Here is a 19,722-nt window from a genome sequence, read left to right on the forward strand (position 1 = left end):
GCCCCCAAGGCAGAATGCGCTGGTCCAACAGGAACTAGTAGTTGTTGGTGACTCAACTGTCAGGGAAACGGGGAACATGCTTTGTAAAAAGGATAGGTGGAACAGGACCAGGGTATGTCTGCCAGGGGCAAAGGTTGATGACGTTGTAGAGCAGATATAATCTTTTAAGGGCACAAAAGGTGATATAGTTGTACACGTAAGCACTAATGATATTAAGAGTAGGAGACCAGCGGAATTACTTAACAAGTACAGGTCACTGTTGAAAAAAAGCCGTGAAGTAGGGTTGAATTTTGAAAGTGTCTGCAATTCTGTCCAGACACGATAGGAGGGAGTATATGATGAGAGCCTTGTCGATCAATTCGGCCCTGGAAAGATTGTGCAAGGCTGAAGGGGTAGAATTTTTTTCAGCCTGGACTGTACTTGTTAACAGGAGAGATTGCTTCTACAGGGATGGGATACACTTAAATAGAAAGGGTGCAAGAATATTTGCTGATGCTATCGAGGCAGTGTTAGGTGGGTCGGAAAACTGCTAGCTTGGGGGGAGACAAAGACTAATGGATTAACAGTAGCCACTGGCAGAGGTGAAAGAGATTCTTGCACTGCTTCTATTGGAATGAGCAGAAGCCTGAAAAACAAGATGCAGGATATTTCAGAGACTGCTGGAAGTCATTGCGGTACAAGTAAACACATGGGTTGTGTTAGGGTAGCTAAGAATAGAAACAGGTGCATGTATACTTGCGTGTACACTAATGCTAGGAGTTTAGTAAATAAATTTGATGAATTTGAGGTATTACTCAAAACATCAAAGGCAGATATTGTTGGGATATCAGAGACGTGGTGTCACACAGTTATAAGGAATGCAGAACTGGAATTTGGGGAGTACAACGTCTACAGAAAGGATAGACAGGATAGGAAGGGAGGAGGGGTTATGCTATTAGTTAAAAAACACGTAAAATCCAAGGAAGTGAAGCCAGTCGACATCGATGGCCAGGGCAGTGTCGAGTCAGTTTGGTGTGACATAAGCATAGGTAAATCAAAATTGAGAGTAGGAGTGTGCTATAGGCCTAATGACTCTGATGAGTATAATAAGATACTGTGCAGGGAAATAGAATGGGCCAGTAAATCAGAGAGTCTTATAATGGGGGATTTTAATTTCCCAGATATTGACTGGAATTTGTGGGTTGGTCACTCACACACTAGCAAGGCTTTTGTGGATTTATTGGATGATTGTTTTCTACACCAGCATGTTCGGGAGGCAACTAGAGGGAGTAATACTCTTGATCTGATTATCAGTAGTGATTCTTCATGCATTAGGAATCTGCAGATAAAGGAACCACTGGGTGGCAGTGATCACAGTGTGCTGAAGTGGGATTTACTCAAGGAGGTAACTACCATCAGAGGTAAAGGGAAGGGTTTTTGCTTTCGTAAAGGCGACTATGATGGTCTGAGACAGTATTTAAATTCTATACAGTGGGACCAACTGATGATGTTACCAACAGCAAATTCAAAATGGGAAGCATTCAAGGAACTAATCTTGGAAGCTACCAGGCTTTACATACCAACCAAGAAATATTGTTCAAGGTTCAGGCCTAAATGGTTGTCAGATGAACTAATGAGATATATGGCAGAGAAGAAAAATGCATGGGATACATACAAATTAATGGGTGACGTGGAAGCCTATGATAGATATAAGTTGGTCTGTAACCAAGTCACAAAGGAGATTAGGCAGGCAAAGGCAGATTATGAGAAATCCTTGGCAAAGGATGCAAAGAAAAACAGAAAAGAGTTCTTTACCTATGTAAACTCAAGAAGGAAAGGGATGAATCAGATTGGTCCACTGGATGTTGATGGTTCAACAGTTGAGGATCCAGCTCAGGTGGCTAACAATCTAAACGAGTATTTTGCATCTACATTCACACATGAGGAGTTATTCAGGAAGGGGAATGTCGTAGGTGAAGTAAACATTGGCAGTGAGCTAGATGATTTTCTAATAACTGAGAGGAAAGTGGAGGAGAAATTGTTGAGGATAAACATAAAAAAGGCACCCGGGGTGGATGGGATCTATCCAGTTATATTAAAGGAGGCAGCAAAGGAAGTAAGCAAACCGCTAGCCATAATTATGAGAGCTTCTTTGGACTCAGGGGAGGTACCCATGGACTGGAGATGTGCAAATGTAACCCCAATTCACAAAGGGAGGATCAAAGGCTGACACAAGTAATTATAGACCTGTTAGTTTAACTTCGGTTCCAGGAAAATTAATGGAGGCACTGGTTAAAGAAGCACTGCAGGATCATCTGGACAAGAATTCAGTTATAGCTCAGACACAGCATGGGTTTGTTAAGGGCAGGTCTTGTCTGACCAATTTGATTGGATACTATGATGTAGTCACAAAAGAACTGGATGCAGGGAATAACTTTGATATTATATATTTGGATCTTAGAAAGGCTTTTGATACTGTTGCGCATGGAAGACTGCTGCACAAATTGGAGAAGTGTGGCATTCGAGGCAAATTGCTGCTATGGATAAAGGGATGGTTGAGTGGCAGAAGACAGAGAGTGGTAATCAATGGACACTGCTCATCGTGGACTAATGTTATTAGTGGAGTTCCTCAGGGTTCAGTGTTGGGTCCATTGTTGTTTTCTGTATTTATAAATGATATTGATGATGGTGTATCAGGCTTAATGTCCAAGTTTGCAGACGATACAAAGGTTGGCAGGGTTGTTAAGGACACTACTGATACTATGCTGCTGCAACAGGATCTGGAAAGGTTGAGCAGATGGGCTGAGAGGTGGCAAATGAAGTTTAACATTGACAAATGTAAAGTACTACATATGGGAAACAGTAACCCCAGATCAACGTATCAACTCTGTGGTACTACGCTGACAGTGGTAGAGAATGAAAAGGACCTGGGGGTAATTGTGCAGGCAGATATGAAGTTCTCTGAGCAGTGCAGACGAGCTGCAAGAGTAGCTCATGGTGTCTTGTCAATGATATACAGGAATTTTTCTAGCAGGGACAGGGATGTGATTATTCCCTTGTATAAGGCATTGGTCAGACCACACCTTGAGTACTGTATACAGGTCTGGAGGCCTCATTTCAAGAAGGATGTAGAGCTGCTGGAACGAGTACAGAGAAGGGCAACAAGATTAGTGAATGGAACAAAGAGTTGCTCTTACGAAGAAAGGCTTAAGTTTTGCAAATTACAGAGCCTGGAGACTAGGCATCGCCGAGGTGATCTGATAGAGGTGTACAAGGCTTTGAATGGCTTGAGCATGCTCAATGCCGATGGGATTCTTCCTCTTGCTCAGAATAATCACCTGAGAGGGCATAAATTCAAATTGAGGAAGGACGGATGTCGGATAGATGTGCGGAAATTCGCCTTTAGCCAGCGGGCAGTTGGTTTGTGGAATAGACTTCCATCGCTTGTTGTTGAAGATGATAGCCTAAACAAATTTAAGGCTCAGCTGGACAGGTATTTCGAACGAATTGAGGGGTGAAATGGGAGTAGTGGTTGTTTTTTTTTTTTTTTTTTTTGGCTGATGCTGAATAAGCTTGCTTTCTTGCATCATATGCCTCTGCTAATGCTAATATGTAGGGAAAATGGTCACTTTATTCACAAAACATGCTCTGTGGTTTCCATTACTTTGAAATATGGATGCATATCTGGATTTCATTTCAAATGCATTCCTTTTAGATGATTCATGCTTCGTATCTTTTCCTGGTACACCATGGCCTTCAAATGCCCCCACAAGTAAAAATCGAGTGGGCTGAGGTGTGGGGACCTTGGAGGCCACTCCATGGGACCATGGTGACCCAATCCAGGAACTCGGAAACTGCCGATCCAACCATTGTTGCACGCAGATACCATAATGGAGTAGTGCCCCTTCTTGCTGAAAATACCAGAAATTCTCAGTCCTTGTTTAGCAGGGACAGCATCATCATGTCTTGCAGCATGTTTAGGTATATTTCAGCATTCAGATTTGTGTCAAAGAAAACGGGTCCGACAATTTTGTTTCCCCATATCTTGCACCACACCTTGCATCTTTGAGGGACTTGTTCACTGGGCTTCTTATCACTCCAATAAAAACGTAGGTTTTTCCGATTAACTTCTCCATTAACGTAAAAATTGGCTTCATCAGTAAACAAGATCCCAGATGAGAAGTTAGCATCACCAGTCCCATCCTGCCAGGTAGCATAGTATAGAATCAGTAGGGGCATTAACCCCAGGGGCTCACATCTGGTGATTATGGGCTTGGCACACTCAGGATCCTGAGCTGGATATCATCATTCTTCTCTTTCTTGGGGATTTCCTTCTACTTATATATATATATCTCTCTCTCTCTCTCTCTCTCTCTCTCTCGTGCAGCATAAGCCATAGGCTCCCATGCACCATATAGCTAATAATAATGTGATACAAGAAAGCAAGTTATGCAGCATCAGCAAAAAAAAACCCTTCCCATTTCACTGATCCATTCATTCCAAATGTTTTTCTAGTTCTGCCTTGAATATATTTAAGCTGTCAACTTCTACAACAGATGGCAGTTTGTTCCAGCTGGCTAGAGGCAAACTTCTGCACATCTATTCTACAACTGTCTTTCCTCAGTTTGAATCTATGCCCCCCAGGTTTGTAATCTGAGCAATAGGAAAAATCCCCTCAGCATTAAGCCTATTCAGTCCATTCAAGGCCTTATACACCTCAATCAGATCCCATGTTCCTAGTCTTCATAAGTGCACCCCTTTGTTCCCTTCACCAGTCTTGTTGCCCTTCTCTGTACTCGTTCTTAACATGCTGTTGATGCAACTAACATGCTGCTGATGCAACTCTACATCTTTCCTGAAATGTGGCCTAACCTTATACAAGGGGATAATCACCTCCCTATCCCTGCAAAATTCCTGTATATCATTGATAAGACTCCATGACCTACTCTCTCAGCCTGTCTGTACTGTCAGAAAACTTCATATCTGACTGCACAATTACTGCAAGGTCTCTTTCATTCTCCACCACACTGAGTGTAACACCACATAGTTGGTACATTTTTCTGGGGTTACTGCTACCCATATGCAGTAATTTGCATTTGTCAATGTTAAACTTCAGTTGCCACTTCTCAGCCCATCTACCCAACTTTTCCAGATCCTGGTGCAGCAGCATATTGTCATTACTGTTATTAACAACCCTGCCATCCTTTGTATCATCTGCAGACTTTGACATTAAGCTTGATATACCTTCATCAATATCATTGATAAGTATACAAAACAACAACGGGCCCAACACCAAACCCTGAGGACACCACTAATAACATTAGTCCACGTAGAGCAGTACTCATTGACCACCACTCTGTCTTCTCTCACTCAACCATCCTTTTATCCATTGTAGCAACTTGTCCTTAATGCCATACTACTCCAATTTGAACAGTAGTGTTCCATGTGCAACAGCATCAAAGGCTTTGCTAAAATCCAAGTATATGATATCAAAATTATTTTTTGCATCCAGTTCCTTTGTGACCACATCATAGCATCCAGTCAGATTGGTCAGACAAGACTTCCCCCTTGGCAAACCCATGCTGTGCCTGAATTATCACTGCAGTCTTGTCTAAATGATCCTGTAATGCTTCTTTAGCCAGTGACTCCTTTATTTTCCTGGAACTGAAATAAAACTAACAGATTTGTAATTACTTGTGTCACCCTTTGATACTCCCACTTTGTGAATTGGAGATACATTTGCACATCTCCAGTTCATAGGAACTTCCCCCAAGTCTAAGGATACTCTCATAATTATGGCCAAGGGTTTGCTTACTTCCTTTGCTGCCTCCTTTAATATAACTGGATAGATCCCATCCACCCCATGTGCCTTTCTTATGTTTAATTTCAACAATTTTTCCTCCACTTTGCTGTCAGTTATTACAAAATCATTTACCTCCATGTTAGAGTTTGATAACCATGGCTCTCTCCTCCTTGAATAACTCCTCATGTATTAATCTAGATTCAAAATGCTCATTTAGTTTGGCAGCTATCTGATATCTACAGTCAAACCATTGATATCAAGTGGACCAATCTGATTCATCCCCTTCCTTTTAGAGTTAATATACGTAAAGAAGTCTTTGCTGTTTTTCTTTACATCCTTTGCCAAATATTTCTTATAATCTGCCTTTGCTTGCCTAATCTCCTTTGTGACTTGATTACAGGCTAGCTTATATCTACCTTAGGCTTCTGTGTCACCTGATAATTTATATGCATCCCGTGCATTTTTCTTCTCTGCCACATGTCTAATTAGTTCATCTGACATCCATTTAGGCCTGAACCCTGAACAATATTTCTTAGTTGGTATGTAAAGCCTGGTAGCTTCCAAGATAAGTTCTTTGAATGCTTCCCATTTCGAATTTGCTGTTGGTAACATCATCTGTTGGTCCCACTGTATAGAATTTAAAAATAATCTCTGAGACCACTGCAGTCGCCTTTACGAAAGTAAAAATCCTTCCCTTTACCCCTGATGGTAGTTACATCTTTAATTAAATCCCAAATCAGTACACTGTGATCGCTGCTATCTAGTGGTTACTTTATCTGTAAATTCTTAATGCATGAATAATCACTGCTGATAATCAGATCAAGAGTGTTACTCCCTCTGTTGCCTCTCTAACATGCTGCTGTAGAAAACAATCATCCGATAAATCCACAAAAGCCTTGCTAGTGTGCAAGTGACCAATGCACAAGTTCCAGTCTATATCTGGGAAGTTAAAATCCTCCATTATAAGATTTACTGGCCCACTCTATTTCTCTGTATAATTGTTCATTGTACTCGTCATAGTCATTTGGCCTATAACATACTCCTACGCTCACTCTTGCTTTGCCAGTGCTTATGTCACACAAAACTGACTCAACATTGCACTGTCCATCTTTGTTAACTGGATGCACTTCCTTGGATTTTATGTGTTTCTTAACTAATAGCATAACCCCTCCTCCCTTCCTATCCTTTCTGTACACATTGTACTCCCCAAATTCCAATTCTGCATCTCTTATATCTGAGTGGCACCAAATCTCTGATATCCCAACAATATCTGCCTTTGGGTGTCTTAACCAGCACTTCAAATTCATCAAATTTGTTTACTATGCTCCTAGCATTGGTGTACATGCAAATATACATATACCTGTTCTTACTCTTAGTTACTCTAACGCAGCCCATGTATTTACTTGTTTCATGACCTCCAGCAGTTCCTGAAATCCCCAGCAACTGGCTTTCTGGGCTGCTGCTCATTCCAATAGAAGTAGTGCAAGAATCATTTCCACCTCTGCCTGTGGCTTCTATTAACCTATTAGGCTGTGAATCCCCTCCAAGCTGGCAGTTTTCTGACCCACCTAACATTGTCTCGATAGCATCAGAAAATATTCTTGCACCCCTTCTATTTATGTGAATCCTATCCCTGTAAAAGCAATCTCTCCTGTTAACAAGCACAGACCACACTGAGAAAAATTCTACCCCACGAGCCCTGCACAATCGCTCCATGGCTGAATTGATTGACATGGCTCTCATCATATACTCCCTCCTATCATGTCTGGGCAGGATTGCAGACACTTTCAAATTTAACCTTAACTCGCGACTTTTTTTCAGCAGTGACCTGTACTTGCTTAGTAAATCCGCAGATCTCCTACACTTAATGTCATTAGTGCCAATGTGTACAACAATATCATCGTTTTTGCCCTTAAAGGATGATATCTGCTCTATATCATCAACTTTTGGGCCTTGCAGACATACCCTGATCCTATACTAGAGGCAAAGTCTCATGTTTCCTGTAGTGGCAGGTTATGTGTCACTGATACACAGGTCAGCTAATTTCACTTTGAAGGAGCTGTGGCTTGTTGACAGAAATGTGACATAATTACCAGGTTAAACTACTTGATTTTTTTTCATTTTACAGTGGTTACATTTAGAATGTTTTTTGGTCGTGGCACTTTTACTCTCACTGTCCCAGCAGATTTGCCAAATATTTATTAATTACATTCATTACTCTTTCTTTTTCTGTTTTGATATCAATGCATAAGTTCAATTCAATGCCAATAACCTGAGCATGTCTTAGCCTAAGGAAGTTGGAAACCAAGACCAAGAAGTATGACCATAAAGTTGAAAGGAAGCTTACCATCAAGCAACTGAAGCACTGGTGTGGAGACAGTGTGTGATAGGCATGCATGATGTGAGCAGTAGCATTTGCTTTGCCTTTGTTTGGAGTCCAGCTTGTTTTTGTTTGTTACTTGTATGGCTCTGGTGCCATGTGCCATTGTAGATTAAAACAGTTGTAAAGAAGCAGCAGCAGCGTTTTGCCCATGAGAGCCTAATCACCGTGTGTGTGATGCCTATGAATTTTTAGCTTTAACTGATAAATGAACTAGGTGGGGGGCTGAAGAGTAGTTTATAATCTTAAATAACTTACAAGTACTTTAACTCTTACTGTAGTATTGAGTGGTCTTGCTATTTATCACTGGCATCGCCTCAGATTACTTTTTATTAAAATAGTTTTGGTGTTGTCAAGGGGGAAACTGTTAGTTTGTGTTATACAATGTATAACAAGTTCTTTTAAAACTTCATTTGAGAGGAGTTTTTTTTTTTTTTTTTTTAAATTCCTTCTAAAATTTCCAGTAACAAGGTAATGGCCACCTATATGTGCAACCATACTGGTATTAGCAAAGATTTTATTAAGTCAGTTCAGAAAAGGTTACTGTATATACAGGAACTCCCCAACTTGAGTAATACTTGACTTATGGAAATTCGACTTTACGTAAGTTTTTGCTGGCTGGTTTGGTCTTGGCGCATTATAGCCTTAGTTGCTAATGTGTCAATAAAAAATAAACCAAGCCAGCTGGTCCAAACTTTAAAAAAATCATGGAAACGTATTTTGCATCCTGTAGGAATAAATGGAGGTATCGTGAAAATATTGAATTGTGAACCGAATAACACATTGTTTTTTTTTTTTTTTTTTTTTTAATTTGTTCCAAGTCCTTGGAAGTTAAATTTTGCTATATTATTAAGGTACAGCTAGGCCTCGCATAACGCGAGTTCGATTAACGTGATATTCAGTTAACGCTATTTGAAAAATGATACCACTTTTCACTTTACACGATGTAAATTTCCAGTTAAAGCGATCTTTTTTTTTTTTTTATGCGATAGTTGAAAAAGATTTGAATCGCGCGTTAAGCTTACCGTGAGTCGTACGGTCAATAAACAAACGTTTGCCTGCTGCTCGCCTCGGTGTGTTCCATCAGCCATCAGAAGAAGACATTTTTGTCTCCTGCTAATAAAGTCAATGCAGACTTGCATTTAAAAGTTCAAATTTTTAAATGAGCCAGATGAAAATGTTACCGCGAAGGAGATAACGGTAAAAGAATTAAATGAAATCTTTCGTATCATAGAACCTCAAACAAAAGGTTTGATGTTCTCTGCGATATTTATTTCGCCAGGGCCCAGAGAAAATTGTTGTCGGCTATCGGAAATTGATTGATGAAAAGAGAAAGTCAACACTGTTCAAATATTTCTGCACCAGTAATTTCTTCATTGTGTATTTTATGTCAGAGGTTCCCAAAGTTTCTCGGTTCACGGCGCCTTTAATGTCTCGGTAATTTTTTCAAGGCGCACCCAGACCAAAAGAAATACCTAACAGTTTCGTTTAGTAGTTAGGTCCAAACAACTTAATAAGAAATGCTGAAACTGTGAACTACCTCGAGCCAGTAGTTCGCGCGGTGTCCGACAGATGTCGAGTATCGCTGTTTCCCTCGAAAATTTTAAATATTCCGCGGCGCACAGTTTAAGAACCGCTATTTTATGCAATAAACATTTAATTCCATAATTATTTTCATTATCTTTTACATAATATACAGTTAAAAAGTTATTTAAAAGGTATTTTTAAAATTCTTTATGGACATTCCAGAAGGTCAAGGACCAATTATAATTTTTCCTATTGGTTATTATATTCGATTAACGCGTTTCTGTTTTGCGCGATGAGCTCGCAGGACGAATTAATCGCGTTAATCGAGGCCCGCCTGTATTTATCTCTCTAAAAGGTCATATTTATAATGGAAATTGCACTACCCTTTCATCGTTATATGTTCCCACTATAAGAATCAGGTTTGAACTCCTTTGTGATGTGATATTTTTCTGAAGCACGTTTCTGGAGGTCATGACCATAAAACAATAAAAACAATTTGCACTTTCTGGTTTATGGGCTTTTCTGTTAGTGTATCTAATTATTAACAGGTAGTAAAGTCGATCTTATTCCATTTGGCCTTGTTTTTTTAAGTAAACTCAATCTTATTCCATTTGTGATAATACCGATAACTGCAATTGTGTTGGTTTTTATGTTATTATGGTGAAATGTGTTCCCCTTCACTGAAATCTTCAGTCATATAAAAAACAAAATTTCAGAAACTTCTCTTCATTCCTATTTACGTATTACAATGATGAAGGGAAAGCGACCAACGAAAAGTGCAAGTGGCGGTAGTGCCAGGAAACGAAACAAAATTGATTTAGAAATGAAGATGAAAATGATTAGAAAGTACGAAGCAGGACAAAGTTTATCATTTATTGCAAGGAAATTAGGTTTTGCTGCTTCAACAGTGAATACTATTTTAAAGGACAGTGTGCATATAAAAGAACATGTCAAAGGATCAATGCACTTAAGATCAACTGTGATCACAAAACAGCATTCGGGTGCGGTGCTATATCGAAGATGGAACAGCTGTTAATAATATGTACTTATCAGCTGAAGACGTCGTTTCTGGCAGCGATGCTCGAGAGGTAAAACTTACTGAATTATGCCTGTCTCCTCTCTTTTTTTGTAATTTTATAATATTAAAAATTTTTTTTAAATTTCACGCTTTTGTAATTTTTCCTGCGTTATAAGATAAAAAATTGAATATATATATACAATAAATAATTTTAATTACATGTTTGTCTAACATTTCTTTTTAGATTCAGTCAATCAATTCAGCGAGCACTGTTGCGAGTGCTGCACGAGCATGGGAGAAATTCCGATTTGCGTAGCATTTCGCGGAACACGACCCTTACGTAAGTCGGGGAGGTCCTGTACAGTATGTATCTTGTGTAAGCAGTGCCAGATTTCCCTTTCCTTCCAGTTACAACCCTCTGGAGTTTGCAGACTCTGTGTAAAGTCAGTCTTGTGTACTCTTGGGTTATGTGGTTCTGTTATTTGACTGGCCACTTTGCTACCAGGGAACAGTGGAAGGCTGCTTCCTGATACCTGTTCTTAACACAAGGAGGCAAGCCATTTGGTATATTTGTGATTAAGCATCATCTTCCTACCAGGGTATGGGAATGAACCCCCCATGCGCCAAAGAATATTTGAACAAAAAAAGGGGTGATGGTTGGAGGTGGAGAAGGAGGTAATAAATACAGTAGGAAGGAGAAGAAAGGAGGTGGCAAACCATAGGAAACTGGAAAAACAAAAGGAAGAAAAGGTCTTGTCCCTACTAGCAAAATTCCTGTCTGTCATTGAGAGAATCCCCCAGATTACTCTACCCATATGCAGTACCTTGCATTTTTTGTTGTAAACCTCAATTGCTACCTATCAGCAAATCTATCTAATTTTTCTAACTTGTTGCAGTATCATACTCTGACTGCACCCTGCAAGGGACTCCACCAATGACATTAGTCCATGAAGAGTAGTGCCTATTCATAACAACCCTCTGTTTTCTGCCACTTGAACCATCCCTTTATCCATAGCAGTAACTTGCCTTTAATGCTAGACTGCTCCAATTTATATTGCCGACCGGGCTAGCCGGGTGGGTAAAGTGCCTGCCTGGCAAGCCAAAGGTTGCAGGTTTGAATCCTGCCTTGGGCTTGGATCAGAGTAGAAAATGCAAAAACCTTTAGAGGTGCATTATGGCCACAGAAGCCGATGTGCCAACAACTAAAAAAAAAAAAGCTCAAATTTATACAGCAGTCTTTCACATGGAACAGTATCAAAAGTTTTGCTTTTGATACTACTCTCCCTCACTTCTCTCTTTGATCTCCTTTATGAATAGAGGAGACATTTGCAGTCCGCAGGATTCTCCTCTTAATCCAATGAATCTGATTCTATCATCTCCCTATGCCTTATTTAATTTTAGCTTCAACAATTTATCTTTCACTTTCTTCTTAATTATCTCAAAATCATTCATCTCCCTGTTATAAGGTAGTATACTTCTGCTATGTCTATCCTTAAAACACTTCTTCATGCATGAATGTAGATGAAAAATATTTATTCGATTTATCAGCAGTCAGAACAGGGTCATAAATAGTTATGCCATTCATATCAAGTGGATCAGTGTGGTTCATTCCTTTCCTTCTAGTGCAAAAGTAAACAAAGAAATCTGTTACTTTTCTTTACATTTCTAGCCAAAGACTTCTCGTAATCTGCCGTAGTCTGTTTAACTTACTTTATGCTTCTGTGTCTCCTAATAATTTAGAATCGTCCCATGCATTTTTTTTCTCTGTCACTACTCTCATGCGCGCCTCCGTAGCCAGGTGGGAAGGAGCAGCAGTGCGTAGCACATGCTTCTTGATTAGACCGGGGTTCGAGCCCCGTCACCACCAAATACGGAGTATGCGGAAAGGTCAAGGAATGACCACCGCATATCCCGGAGCAATATGGCCTTAGTTGCTAATGCTCCTAAAAACCAAATAACAAACAAACAAACAAACTACTCTCATCAGCATGCTGCAACAACTGGTCACAGATCTGGAAAAGTAACACGATAATAAACTTTACCAGATAAAACAAGATCCGAAGCTGTGGCTGTCTGGCTTCCGACACAACAGACTAGTGGAAATGGTTTTGGCAGGGCTGAGAATTGAGTGTACTCACGACACTAGTCTCATCCTGTGATTGGTAGAAAACCCACCGCAGTGCTCATTCTGTCACAGATAATTTACTGTTCATCCTTTTCTGGTTGATTGTCCCTTACAATTCGACCATCATTTCATATCAAACACTTTTCAGTCACTCTCCACATTGAACGTCTCACTTCTTAGGAAATTAAGCATATATAGAAGAACTTTTAACTTATTTATAACATATTGGCCTGTACAGTAGCATATAATTTAACACCTCTGATGATATGCTGCATGTAAGTAAACTCTGAACAGAAACAATCTAGCCTCAGCAGGCGTTATGTCGTTAAAACCAATACCAACAAGAACAACAACAAATAGTTTCATCTGTGCATCCATTTAGGTCTAAACCTTCAATAATATCACTTGGTATGTCAAGCTTGGTAGCTGGTAACAGTATTACTTGGTCCCATTGAAAAGAATTTACAAACTGTCTATGACCATTGTAGTCACTTTTGTGAAAGCAAAATCCCTTTCATTTACCCTTGACAATAAATTATATCCTTAAGTAAATCCCATATCAATACACTTTGATCACTGCACCTGGAGGTTCTTTTATCTGTCGATCTTAATGCAAGAAGAATCATTGCTGATAATAAAATCAAGAATTTCCCTTGTTACCTCTCTCACATGGTGGTGTAAAAAAAGCAGTCATTCAGTAAATCCAGAAAGGTTCTGCTTCTGTGCAAGTGACCAGCCCACAACTTCTATTGGAACTTAGTCTCCCATTATAAGACTTTCTGATTTACTAGTCCACTCTATTTGTATAGTTGCTCATTATGCTTGTCACAGTCATTTGATCTGTAACATACCTCTACCCTCATTTTTGTCTTTTCCTGTGCTTATGTCACACAAACTCTTCATATTGAGATTTCATATCCCTAATGTCTGAGTAGCACATTTCTGATATCCTTACCATGTCCGCATTTTATGACCAAACCAATATTTCAAATTCCCCGTATTTACTTCACTCTTAGCATCAGTACAAACAAGTATATGTGCACCTGTTATTTGCTTCTAGTAACCCTAACACATCCAATGTAATTGCTTGTCCCATGAGGACCACCAGCAGGCCTTGTAATCCCCTTCCACCTTATTTTGTTTGATGTTCTCTGTCACAATAGAAACTGCTGAAGAATTAATTTGTCCATCCCCCTTCCCCAACTGCCTCCAGAGCTATCAGTTTTCTGACCCATCTAACACTAGCGAGCATCAGCAAATATTCTTGCACCCCTTCTATTTTAGTGTATTCCATCTGTCTAAAAATAGTCTCTCCTGTTAACAAGCCAGATTGTGCTGAGAAAAATTCCCATTTGCTTTGCATTCTCTCCAGGGCTGAATTGATTGACAAGGTTCTCATTGTGTATTCCCTTCTATCACGTCTTGGCAGAATTGCAGACAGTTTCAAAATTAATCCTAAGTCATGACTTTTTCTCAACGTTGCCCTATACCTCTTAAACAGATCCTTATATTTCCTATTCTTAATATCATTAGTGCCATCATATATAACTATCACATTTTGTGTTCTTAATAATTGCTCTACAAAATCATTAACTGTAGTCCTTGGCAGGCATAGCCTATTCTTATTTCATGCACCTTTTTTTTTTATACAAAATATTTCCCATTTCCCTGATGAGCCATCGGCAGTAGCCACTGCCGATGTGGTACCAGTGGTACCACATCGTGCCATGTGGTACCAGTACTGTCTGCTTTTGAGGATATCATTGTGGCGTTTGATGCTGGAGCGTAGGCTCTAATGTTGAATTGGGCAGCTGTGTGCTTGATGGGTCCCTCATTTTAGTCCCTTTGAGGCATCAACCCTGTTCTTCAAGCTCCTATAAATGCCCATTAGACTGCAGAATTCACACTAAATTTCCTCAAATTCTGTGCACTGGACCCAAACACAAAGGTATCTCCTTTGATTATACCATATCCTGTTAGTTAGCTCTGCAAATATCAAATAAGTAGCACATTTTATGAAGCCGCAATTCATAGAATTGCCCCATTCATTTTTCTCCTGAGCCATAGCACTCCTGCTACTTTGAACTCTTTGCTGCCCTAGTCTGAGGCATGGTTTCTGTTTAAGTGTAATTTAATTTGAGAATCCCATAATAAACTGTACTAACAATATATAGCATAATATATAGCTATATAGTATATAGATTAATATATATATATATATATATATAACCATAATATTTAGATTAATATATAGCATAATATAATTATGCTATATATTAATCAGTACACTTACGTTCGTTTATGTTATAAACTTTGTTTATAACCTTAGTAAAAACACTTGTGATATTAATTACACTCTTGTGAAACTACAGAAACAGATATGAAATATCAGTGCAGTTAACACTGACAGTAACTGCATAATTCCCTCTTATTCTGACTCCTTTTTAAGCAGTTTCAGATGTCAAGTAAGAAGCAGTTTCATCTATTTATCAAATAGACACAAATAATAATTGCACTGCAAATTTTAAACAAAAAAAAAAAAAAAAAAAAAAAAAAAACAATTCTAAGTAATGAAATGTCTACTTAGAAGAGTTCAGTGACACCCACTTGGTAATACAAAAAAAAAAAAAAAAAAAAAAAAGAAGTCATATCTACTCTTATACTCTTCTCACCTTCTGGAGGTGGGAAGCCGCCCCTTAAATTTCACTACACTTAAATGTCAGCCATGCTCATTGTCAAAAATGCACTTTATTTCAGTGGTCAACATTATGCTAACCAAATGTAAACTTTCTGTGGTCCAATCTGTTAGTTCCTCACAAAATTATACTTAGTTCTCTTGCTTTGTAATCCACATCTTCGTAGTTTCCCCTGATACAGATTTCCTTTACCATACTTGCCATGAGTTGTCTGTCTTTGGACCTTTCAAGAAGCTTTATCTTTCTTCAGATACAGCCTCCAGACCTGAACACAACGTTCCAAATGTTTCAGTTGTCTTAATTTAAATTTATTGAACTTTATTTGAAGAAAATTCTACCTTGAGATTGTTTAAAATACTTTTAGCTTTCTGCTTTATCAAAATGGAATTCACATTGGCTTGCTGATCAGAAATTGTACCAAACGCTGCTAATTTTGTGCCATCTTTATATTTCTATTTATCGACTGCTTGTTTTCCGTCTTCAAAACGAGCAATAATTTTCATTCCAAAATGAGGACTGTTTTTGGCTTATTAGTTTTCTCATTTGACTTTGCAGACTGTGGTACTGAGTTTGTTACAAAAATAAGGTAAATAATACACTAAATTGGCAGAGAACATCCCCAGGGACTCACATCTGGTGAGTATGGGCTTGGCACACCCAGGGTCCTGAGCTGAATATCATCATTCTTCTATTTCTTGATTTTCTTCTTCTTCTTCTTCTTCTTCTCTCTCTCTCTCTCTCTCTCTCTCTCTCTCTCACAGGGTAACTCGGGATTTTTTTTTTTTTTTTTTTTTTTTTCTTGGCTGGTGCAGCATAAGCGTCAGGCTTCCTTGCACTATGTGGCTAATAATAATAATAATCAATTGTAGAAACTCTCAATAGGAATGTTTCTACTAGAGCAGCAGTTCCCAACCTTTTTTTTTACTCATGAACCCCTTTAATATAATATTTTTATCACAAACCACTAAGCCTATATTCTGAAATTGTATATAGTTCTGAATTTTTTTTTATAAATTATTTCCAATACTACGTTTTTATAAGCGATATTGCGTAATAATATAAAACTATGGGGGGGAAAAAACAATTAGTGTGGAAAACATTTATTTAACACAATAAACTAAATATTGATTCTTGATGCAATCATTGAATATTCCACGATACAAGACATGTATAAATGTGTTCTTGCAGTGTTATCTTTTGCTTGATGGTCTCTTTGTGGTAAATTTCTGTCCTATAATGTGCCAGCAGTTTTTATATAGGTTTTTAATCTGAACTGTTTTGTGGCCACAATAAACATTGCATATTAGTAATGGCAAATGATGCAAGAAAGCAAGTTTAATACAGCATCAGCCAAAAAAAAAAAAAAAAAATCACCTTCCCCTTTTTTGCACTATAAAATCAGAAAAACATGTTTGCATTCGACAACTGTCTCTGCAACATTGGTACAGTGTGTGAAGATGGGATAAGGGGCATGGCATGCAGGATTAAATGAGTTTTAATGCCATCTAGCTATACCTTATCTAACTGTAGTGTGGCACATGTGGATGTATTTACTCCACACACAGAGAGAGAGAGAGAGAGAGAGAGAGAGAGAGAGAGAGATCCTTACAAAAAGTAAAATTCACTTATTTTCTAATTTTAGAATTATGAATATAGTGTGCTGAGCAGTAGGATGTTGTTACTGCCTTTGATTGCATCACACCCTTCATAACAGTAATTACTTACCTATAAGTGATTAAGCATAATTTGCATACTCACCCTTCAATTTATTTTAAATAAGTTATATGAATGTATTGTTTAAAACATATTTGTTTGTATCATTTTAGATGGAAAATTCTGGTGTTGTTCACATGCTAAAAAACCAAAAGACAGAGGGTAAGTTTTGTTTATTTCTCTTTATAAAAAAAAAACAGCATTTTTTTTTTTTTTTTATATACATGTTTGCTTTTCCAGACCTCAGGAAACCTGTTGTATTGCTCAAATGAATGTAGCTTGAGGGATTTGACTTGGCATAACCTTTAAATTTCATTAAACTAGTTAATTGAGCATAACTTACATAGCTTGTGTGTTAATTTCCACATTAAGAAATAAAATCTTTGTTTTAAAATTTAATGTTTAAGTTTAGGTGGTTTCAAATAATTTTATTATGGATCATGTTCCTGACTTTTTATAAGATGCATTTATAATAATAATTAAAATGTAATTATAATTAAATAATAAAATTAAATATAACCATTATTAAGCTTTTATCCAAAGGCCTAAAAGATATAGAGTTTAATAATATCAATTTTACTTATTTTTAAAGATGAATTTAAATTCAGTTATTTTGAGCATTTTCTTTAACTTCATTTAGTACCTGCAGTGCATTGGTGCCTATGACCAGGGCCACATTTGCACATGTTCTAATTTGCAGGTGACATTGTGGGAGTATTACATTATCATGTAATGAAATAATCTCTTCTCAAAGTAGTCCTTGGTTTGCCCTTGTATATAGCTTTTAGTTGCTGATGAATTTCTGTAGCCTTAGCCCTTTGGCACAGAAGTTATGACTGTGGACACTTAAATTGGCATGTTTCAAGTAGGGCAGCCATTTTTGTTTAGTTATATAATGTCAACAGATGTAGATGTAACTGTTTTATTGCAGTTGATAAACTAGCACTATGGTTAACAAAAGGTTGTACATTTTTAGTGGCAGCATACAGGCTTTATCTCGCAACTTGTATCTATTGTGTGTATTTTAAGAAGGATGTAGGGCTGTTGGAACAAGTACAGAGAAGGGCAACAAGATTAGTGAATGGAACAAAGGGTTGCTGTTACGAAGAAAGGCTTAAGTTTTGCAAATTACGGTGTCTCTGGAGACTAGGCACCTGCAAGGTGATCTGATTGAGGCGTATAAGGCCTTGAATGGTTTGAGCATGCTCAGTGCTGATGGGATTCTTCCTCTTTCTCAGAATAATTGCCTGAGAGGGCATAAATTCAAATTGAGGAAAGACAGTTGTAGGATAGATTTGCAGAAGTTTGCTTTTAGCCAGTGGGTGGTTGATTGCTGGAATAAACTTCCATCTGTTGTAGAAGTTGATAGCTTAAACAGATTCAAGGCAGAACTAGACAAACATTTGGAGCGAGTGGGTGGGTGAAATGAGAAAGGTATGTGTTTTTTTTTTTTTTGGCTGATGCTATATAAGCTTGCTTTCTTGCATCATGTGCCTATGCTAATTTTACCCCAAGGCCACAGACAGCCCACATGATTTTGTGCTAACAATTTATGCCCAAGAGAAAAAATGTGATTTATTGTTTCGATCAGAGTCACATTAAGCTAAAAAAAATTTCTTGCACTAAATATGGATTGTTAAGAAATTGAAATTGACTAAATACAGGAGAACAATTTATTGTTTATATTGGGCTTTCGTTGTTTTGTTGTATATGATATGTGACTTTGTTAAATGTTGGACTACTAAAGCTGGATTTAATTGTATTTTTTTTATAGTGCCAGTATATATTATTTTAATTCTAAGATGTATACATTGATAACAAAATACCAAAATGCCGCAATAATGTAGCACCAATGCCATCACAGTAATTATTACCACCTCATGTGTAGTAATGCTCATACATGATATACTTTGACAGCCTCAGTACTTTTAATCTATCTTTATATTAATCTGTCACGGTGCTAGTGGTAAAAATTTAATCTAACATTTGTCTGTTAACAAAGTATTTTTTTTTATCTTTGTTAACAAAATTAACAAAGTATGAATTTCCAAAAAACAAAAAGGAGGGAAATGAAACTGAGCTTAATTCCTTCTACATGAGCACTCCTCTGTTACCTCATTGAAGTGCCCCTGATGACTTAATGAAGGAAACACCTTGTTCACCTTAAATCACTGGGTTCTTAATAACTCTAGGTGACACTCATTACTGTGTGACAGGTCATGACATGTTGTGATGTGTTCTGACCAGTTGGTTGTGTTATAATATAAATAGTGCTAAGCTATGAAATGGCACAATACTGCATTAGGATTCTACACTTAAAATTAATGCAATGCTTTGTATTTTATATAGAACCTACAGTACTTAGTACCGTGCTTGGGTTGGAGGTTGAGAAGACGAAAGAAGATATTTGTTGGCATTGGACTTGAACTTCTGTAGATTTTAATTTTCAGGAAATGCGTATGAAGGAAGGTTGTTCCAGAA

At 37.9% G+C, this 19,722-nt stretch overlaps 1 protein-coding gene across 1 annotated transcript in view; it reads left to right on the forward strand.

The window, feature by feature from the left end:
- The window catches only part of Cul3 (cullin 3), a 344,806-nt gene that overhangs the window by 168,738 nt on the left and 156,346 nt on the right, over nt 1-19,722 (forward strand). Inside the window, exon 7 of the mRNA XM_090375913.1 lies at nt 17,355-17,403. Coding sequence (XP_090232039.1) covers nt 17,355-17,403 — 49 coding nt within the window. The remainder of the gene's footprint in view (nt 1-17,354; nt 17,404-19,722) is intronic.

The sequence above is a fragment of the Mastigoproctus giganteus genome, chromosome 6 (assembly GCF_048544385.1).
Source record: "Mastigoproctus giganteus isolate SK-2022 chromosome 6, ASM4854438v1, whole genome shotgun sequence".
NCBI classification, from domain to species: domain Eukaryota; kingdom Metazoa; phylum Arthropoda; class Arachnida; order Uropygi; family Thelyphonidae; genus Mastigoproctus; species Mastigoproctus giganteus.